Below are 8319 nucleotides of genomic sequence, written 5' to 3' on the forward strand. Positions count from 1 at the left end.
ATTAAAAATATCTTAAGAACTCTGTTTTTTAAGAAAGTTTTGCTAATACTACAGTTTGCTTATAATGACATTTCAAGTAATTTATAATTATAATCTTATTTATGACAATTTTTATTGTTAATTATAATTTTCTTGGATTGGTATCGTCTTATTTTTTTTTAAAAAATGATTGTATATATAATAATTATGGGCTTGTAAAGGAGGCACATGCGGTTGAATTGTAAAGGAGCGAGGATTTTTTTCCCCATAATTATATCAATTTAAATATAGATGTTTTGGAAAGAAAAATAAAAATCTTGACCAAAATTAAGTATATAAAACCGATATATATGAAGATTATTTAGTAGCAAAAATAATAATATGTAATTTGAGCCATAGATTTCGACAGCAAGAAAATAAAAATAGAAGGATGAATTGTATAATTAAAAAAGAAACGTAGAAATAAAACAAGAAATTACATTAAAGAGATCGAAAGGGGGGCCATTTACCATCTCAACATGTTCCCCTCGGACATCACGTTGGGAGTTGATGAAGATTGTAATGAAGTTCGATGCCGCCTTACTTCATACATCACTCGTGTGGTGTGGGCCATGCTATGATCACACGTATGGTGGCTCTCTTTTCTCTTCATATAAATACCACCCTTGATCCTCCCACTTCTATAGGAACTCCATCCCCAGGTTTCAAATCCTCCACCTGTATATTTTAGCTGTGAATTTGTTGATCAAATTCTATTGCGCCTACATAGATTAGAGAAAATGTCTGATGAAGCAATAAAAGCTATCAGTGAAGAAAGCCGAGAAGAAGTGTTTTCCCAAAAACTCAATGGGAAGAAACTCTCTTGGCAAAAGCTGCGCCGGAATGACTCCTTGGAAATGGAATCCGGCAAGTTTTCTGGCCGTCAAGCCCACGGCTCCGAGGTCGGCCTCCATTTCTGCTTACCATCTGACAAAATAAAAACACGGGATATTTATAACTAGACAAAAACACTCACTGAGTCATTAATCCCATATCTTTCAGTTAGTAATTATATCATCATCATCATCATTGCCCTAAATCCTCAAGTATATATGCTGATTGTTTCATTTCTTCTTTGTACAAAATGATTATCGTCTAACTTCATTTTTTTTTGGTTTTCCTAAAGGGTGCAAGTTGGCCTGTGATCTTGCAACTAGCATTCCAAAGCATAGGAATAGTGTATGGAGATATCGGTACATCACCTCTGTACGTCTACGCCAGCACCTTCGCCAAGGGGATCAACCACAACGATGACATCCTGGGTGTACTTTCTTTGATTTTCTATACTCTCACCTTGATCCCTCTTATCAAGTACGTCTTAATCGTCTTACAGGCCAATGATAACGGCGACGGTAAGTTTAGGCCACTGTTTTTTTATTTATTTATTATTATTATTAAAGAGATATGCCACTGTTTATCCTTCTCTGTTGACTTTATAGTCTAGGTTCATAAGATTTGGGATTGGCCTAAACTTTTTATTTTTATTTTTATTTCTCAACCTAAAAAATACTTTTAAAGAGTATGAAGTGTAAAAGACCCCTTCAAAAATACTTTTTATACCGCTTAGATACTTTTCTTTTATCACACGAAACACGTCAGTAATGGGAAAATGATGATCGGAGGGTGCGGTGCGGCATTTGGAGTAAAACTATGGGCAATATAATATATACAGATGTGGCCAAAATGACGACTTATGAGCACTGTATATTATTTCCACAGTGGTGGTGTTCGTTCTTTCTTTCTTCTTTTTTTCTCCAGTAGAAGTGGGCCAAATAGCGTTGAATCTACCTAGGATACGTCAGTCATAGAATACCATGTCGTTAATTACCAGGAAAATGAAAAAAAAAAATAATCAAATCATGCAACCTAGCTATGCCAAGAGGTTTTAATAGTCAATCTTTTAAAAGCATGAGCAGCTACGTTAGCAGGCACTAGTTGAGTTTGAATGATCTTTTGGTACTATATATGGAGCTGCAAATCTTGAATATACATCAACAGATGCGTGCAGTATGTTCATTTATATTTTAGGCTTCATTAAATCTTAATTACTTGTTGATATGAAAAAATAAAAATAAAACACTGATCATATCGTGTTAACTTGAATATTCCAGGAGGGACTTTCGCCTTGTACTCACTTATATGTCGATATGCCAAAGTGGGTCTGATCCCTAGTCAACAAGTCGAAGACCGCGATGTTTCCAATTTCCGGCTGGAGTTGCCAAGCAATCGCTTACGTAGGGCATCAAAGCTCAAATCTAAGCTAGAAAAAAGCAAATTTGCTAAGCTCTTCCTCCTGTTTGCAACAATGCTCGGTACTTCCATGGTTATTGGGGATGGTGTCCTCACTCCTTGCATCTCAGGTTCGAACCCATCATTTTCCAATTTGACGTTTTTTTTTCCATTCATTTCCCATTATTAATTTACTAATTCATAATCATATTTTGTAATTAAATATTTGTAACTCTCAAACAAAATGTTTTTCATTTAAAAATATATTAAAATAATATTTTTTTAATCTTTTAAAATTTATTTATTTTTAATATCATCATATTAAAATGATATATATATATATATATAAAAACTCTTAATATCCTGCTTATTGGTCACAGTTTTATCTGCTGTGGGTGGAATCAAGGAAGCTGCATCGTCGATGAGCCAAGGTACAGATTAATTATGAGCATGTGTATATTTTAATCATACCGCTTACTTTGACAAGAGAGCTGAAGACAAAAGCCAGCTTTGAAAACAATGACCCAAGCTACAGATTATCAGTAGCATGCGTCCTATATTTTTAAACAATGACCCAAGCTAGCATTGAAACTCATGTCTTTGAACAGCACCATGGAATCTAGACATCTGAAGTAACCAGCACGTTGAATGGAATCTTTCCCATCTTTTAGGATATTATAATTGAGAATCTTGGAAAACTCAAAACCCACCGGTCTTGGACAGAATTTGTTCTAGTAGTTTATAATGTTTAGCTACACAAAAGAAAACATAGGCTGTTAATCAGTCTTTTCGTTCTACTGTTGAGGTGAAAAGACATGCTGGCCCAAGTTATCATTTAATTATCGATGAATTTTAAGTAATCAGCTACTGAAAGATAAGGTTTTACTGTATAATTAATTTCAGTATTTATTTATTGGGATTTTAGTCAAATAAAAAATTTCAACTATAATCTCGTCATAACATAAAATAACAAAGTCATAAACCGATACACTAGCGTGTTAAAATTATCCAACAGAGTAAGGAGTACAATCCTTCACGTTTGGGTTTCAAAGGCGGCGGCGGCTTGCTGCTGCTGCTGCTGCTGATTTTACTGTGATTTTTTGTTTTCCTGATAGATAGTTGGCTGGTCAATTCAAATCATTTTTCATGGCTACAACGCAAATGCTTAGTCAATAAGATCTAGTTCGATTGATCATCAGAGGCCTAATGAATTTCTAAATTAACACAAATGCAATATATATATATATATATATATATATAAACTTCATTTGGATTTTTGGATATATACATGTGTGTTGAATTTCTCTAGTGATAAAGTATATAGCCACAAATTTAGGACTGTTAAATAATGGAGTTAGCTCGCCAGTAAATTTAGAGCAGAGGAATCCCTGAACCTGCGTCATTAACTCAGATAAAGTAATAATTCAAATAAACTAAAAAGAAAGAGAGAAGAAAAAGCCACTCATACTGTTCAATCTTGCGCATGCAGATACCATCGTTTGGATATCGGTAGCGATCTTGATCTGCCTATTCATGTTTCAGAGATTTGGAACAGATAAAGTGGGCTACAGTTTTGCACCTGTGATTTGTGTCTGGTTCTCATTGATTGGCGGTATTGGCATCTACAATCTCTTCAAGCATGATCCAGCAGTGGTCAAAGCTTTGAATCCAATGTACATAGTTGATTATTTCAGGAGGAACAAAAAAGATGCATGGATTTCCCTTGGTGGCGTTGTCCTTGCCATAACAGGTTCTATTTCTTTCAATTCAAACAACAAATACTGCTTGATTATATATGAATTAACTTTTAAATGTTTGCTCATTAGACAGCCACTAACTAGAAACTTGCGTGCAGGAACTGAAGCTCTATTTGCTGATGTTGGTCATTTCACAGTTCGGTCCATTCAAATAAGCATGTGCGCTGTGACATACCCTGCTCTCATATCGGCTTACACCGGACAAGCCGCCTTCCTTAGAAAGCACAACGATCTTGTCTCAGCGACCTTCTTCAAGTCTATTCCAGGTTGATGAATTTCCTTGTCTGTTAATTTTTCATTATAGCTATAATTTTTCTAACCATTCAAGGCAACTGCATTATATACAGACCCGCTGTACTGGCCAATGTTTGTGGTGGCCGTAATGGCATCAATCATTGCAAGTCAAGCCATGATTTCGGGGACATTCTCCATAATTCAACAATCACTAGCACTTGGATGTTTCCCTCGGGTGAAAATCGTGCACACATCGGCGAAGTATGAAGGGCAAGTCTACATCCCAGAAGTCAATTACCTTCTTATGGTGGCATGTGTCTGTGTCACGCTTGGCTTTAAGACTACTACCAAGATTGGCAATGCATATGGTAAACCGCAGCTCTTCACAGATTATTTTAGCCTCTTTCAAATCTCAGATGATGCACCCGTAACTGTTTTTAATAAATTCAATCTGCCAACTCTTTGAGACTGATAAATTAGTTGCTAACTACAGGGATTGCCGTGGTCTTTGTAATGACTCTCACATCATCCTTCCTGGTACTCATCATGCTAATGATATGGAAAACCAAAATATTTTATGTAATTGTCTTCGTGCTTACAATTGGAACTGTGGAGCTTCTGTATTTAAGCTCTGTCCTCTACAAATTTGACCAAGGAGGATATCTGCCATTAGCATTTGCTGGGGTTCTAATGGCTATAATGTATAGCTGGAACAATGTGTATCGAAGAAAGTACTATTACGAGCTTGATCACAAGATTTCTCCAGACAAGCTGATGGAGGTTTCTGCAGGGAACTTTAGCAGGCTTCCTGGACTTGCCATGTTCTACTCCGAACTTGTTCACGGCATCCCACCCATCTTCAAGCACTATGTGGAGAATGTGCCTGCACTACACTCAGTCCTTGTTTTCGTATCCATCAAGACTCTGCCAATTGGCAAGGTTCCAGCTGAAGAACGTTTCCTTTTTCGTAGAGTGGAACCAAAGGAGCTCAATGTGTTCCGTTGTGTGGCCAGATATGGATACACGGACGTGCGAAATGAACAAGAGCCTTTCGAGGGAATGTTAGTTGAAAACTTGAAGGAGTTCATCAGAAACGAGTACTGGTTCTCCCAAGCATGTCTCGCTAATGGGGAGGTGACCGAGAAAGAAGGAGAACCAGATGATGGACAAGTTGAAGATACGAAGATGAAGCAAGCTGCTGAAAAAGAGAAGCAACAAGAGGAGGCAGAGAGAGAGATCGAGATCATCGACAAGGCATGCCGTGCTGGTGTTGTTCACTTGATTGGTGAGAATGAAGTGATTGCAAGCAAAGGAGCCAGTTTGGGGGATAGGATTTTAATCAATTACGCCTACAATTTCTTGAAGAAAAACTTGAGACAAAGTGAGAAGGTGTTCGACATTCCTCACAAGCGCATGCTTAAGGTTGGTATGACTTACGAGCTGTAAGATAAAATCAAGTGCTGATGGGGTAAGACAAGCCTGCCTCTAGAAGCTTAGATGTAATTACTACACTACAAGACCGCTGGTAGCAGATACAGAGAAATGTACTTCGTGAAGATCATACTGGTTTTGTACAGAATAAACAGAGATATGAAATTATAAATCCTAGAATACCATATATAGAATGTTAAATCGAGCACTTGTTAAGACGAATTAGGCGGTGAGCAAGGATTTCCCGTAATTTACCATACATTTTCATGCAAGTGTTGCACTGTTGTGTACACATACGATAACCACCTGTGTGCAGGGCAGCGATGTAGTAGCTGTGTTTTCTGCAGATTCTGCAGGAGTGACTTCCACAAAACGTTGCAGTAATTTCAGTTGTTTCCAGTAGATATAAAAACCAGTTGGGGTTCTTATCTATCATAAAATTAGATGGTGATTTTTTTTTTGACGTTTTTTAACGCTTGGCTCTCAAAGATGTGTTCAGCGATTATTTAATAATATTACGAGCAGAACAAAGGGTATCCTTGAATAGCACAAATTCCTATTCGCTTGGTTAAGAAAAGTTTTAGCAAGCCAACGGCACTAAAAATTTAAAAGAGTTTTATAAAAGAATAAAGTCTTAGCTGAAATAATTCTGCTTTCTGTTTACTTTTGAAATGAGTACACACAGAATTTACCACAGTTTTACATGGCGGAGCAATTCGTCTCAAGATTCTAATACTCTCTCCTTTATCGAAATGCTTTAGACAAGAACCAATTATTGATGGCACTCAAATGATCGCATCACTAAGATAATCTGCCTGTACAAAATGGTGGCCGGCAAAAATATTTCTGCTTAGACTAGCTAGCTAAATTGCACCATTTACAACTCCACCACGTGTCCTGAGGCACATCGGCAACGCATGCCCGACTGCTAGATGTCACATGGAGAAGTGCTCATACCCACTTCCACTTTGTCCCGTTCATGGGTGTGACTCGTGGTCCGTACACTATGCGTACGGGTACTGTACCGAGTGACAAAACTCGTCATTACCCAAAAAAAACAGTGTTTTCTACTGGTTTATCATTCATGTATTATTAGATGGGCATTTGTGTATTTCATTTTAGAGAAATTGTAAGGCAGTTCAGAAGAAAAACTAATCTGTTAGCTCGAGAAGGCCACACGAGTATGAAAACTTCCTAGCTTTTGTAGAAGAAGAACGGAATAGCTCCCCAACATTGAAAGAAAAGCGTAAATCTTGTTCCTCTCTCTTGATCTTTAGTAATAAATTATCAGCTAGCTAGCATATGTAATAAATTAAATGGCCAAAGTAGAATTTGATGCCTTACAAACCCTAGTAATGTTTACTCTAATAGCTTCTCCATGATCTCGTCCCTATCTTCTAAGAATCTAGACAATATTGACTAATCCTCGCTTTTGGGAAGATGATCCAAAACATTTATATAAAAAATTGCAGCGTGATCGAGACTTGATGTGTGTGTGTGTGAGAGAGAGAGAGATCACGACAAACTAGGATAGTTCGAGACAATTGAAATCGTGGTCCCGGATCTAGGGCTTTCAAAAACAAAAACAAATAAAAAAACCATAGACAATATATGGTCTACCAGGAATATCACATGGCTATATACATGAATGGCGAAACATGAACCCGCCAGGATTGGGACTTGTAATGAAAACACATGGATAGAGACGGCAACAGGGGGCTTAATTCCAGTACTATGAATCCTTCATGACACAGTAATCAGTATCATATATAATTTGTATGATTTAATTATGGGTTAATATATTATTGGATGATTTAAAACACGACGGCAGCATTTTTCCGGATTGTGTATATGAAAGACATAATATTTTCAATCTTGAGATTTTATATATTTTATTACATTTTTGTAGTTCAAAATAAATGCAAGAAGTACTTGAGATCTCATGTTCAAGAGATTTCATGTTCAACACTTTTCAATATTCTCTTATGACCACCACAATGTCGAAGGCCTACTATACTTTTGTGTTAAGTTTATATATATATATATATATATATATATATATATATATATATATACACCATCCTTATTTACAATTACACCAAAACAGCCCAATATAATATATAGAATCCGTTTAGGAGAACGGGTACTTGTGGTTTATGGGTTTTTTTACCCTAAAACGCCACTTTAAACTCAATATTTCAAAAACTGAAAAACTAGTTTTTAGATTTTTCAAATTTATACTTATAAAACACATTTAAAAGGTTCTTGATGATGGCTTTTCAATGCAAGTTTTCCTTCATTTTTTTTTTAAAAAAACAAAACAATTTTCTTTCTTTATATACAAGTATATTAATTTTAGCAATATAAAAAATTAAAATTATTTTCATATATTTTCATATTTGATTAGTGTCATAAATTAATTTTTATTATAGATATAATATATATATTTTTTGAGTTAACAATAGAGCTTTTTATTATCATTTTTAATTTGAATGGAATAAAAATAAGATTCTATAATTAGATTATCACAATATTTTTAGATCGTTTTGATATACTAATATTAAAAATTAAAAAATTATTTTAATACATTTCAAAATAAAAAATATTTTTAAAAGCAATCACTATCACAACTCCACTACAGCTACACCTA

The 8319-nt window shown here is 35.6% G+C and overlaps 1 protein-coding gene across 2 annotated transcripts; it reads left to right on the forward strand.

The window, feature by feature from the left end:
* Positions 1-653: 653 nt before the first annotated feature.
* On the forward strand, positions 654-5941 carry LOC118041504 (potassium transporter 5). 2 transcript variants are annotated; one of them, XM_035048875.2, is made up of 8 exons: positions 654-920; positions 1145-1370; positions 2130-2378; positions 2628-2678; positions 3737-3997; positions 4103-4270; positions 4352-4606; positions 4732-5941. In XM_035048875.2, the coding sequence occupies exons 1-8, from the start codon at positions 759-761 to the stop codon at positions 5682-5684; spliced, it is 2325 nt and encodes a 774-aa protein (XP_034904766.1). In that variant the 5' UTR covers positions 654-758; the 3' UTR covers positions 5685-5941. The 2 variants fall into 2 exon arrangements, with proteins under 2 accessions (XP_034904766.1, XP_034904767.1); XM_035048876.2 differs by having other exon boundaries at positions 5029-5941.
* The last annotated feature ends 2378 nt before the right edge of the window (positions 5942-8319 follow it).

This window comes from Populus alba, chromosome 14 (genome assembly GCF_005239225.2).
Source record: "Populus alba chromosome 14, ASM523922v2, whole genome shotgun sequence".
Lineage (NCBI taxonomy): Eukaryota > Viridiplantae > Streptophyta > Magnoliopsida > Malpighiales > Salicaceae > Populus > Populus alba.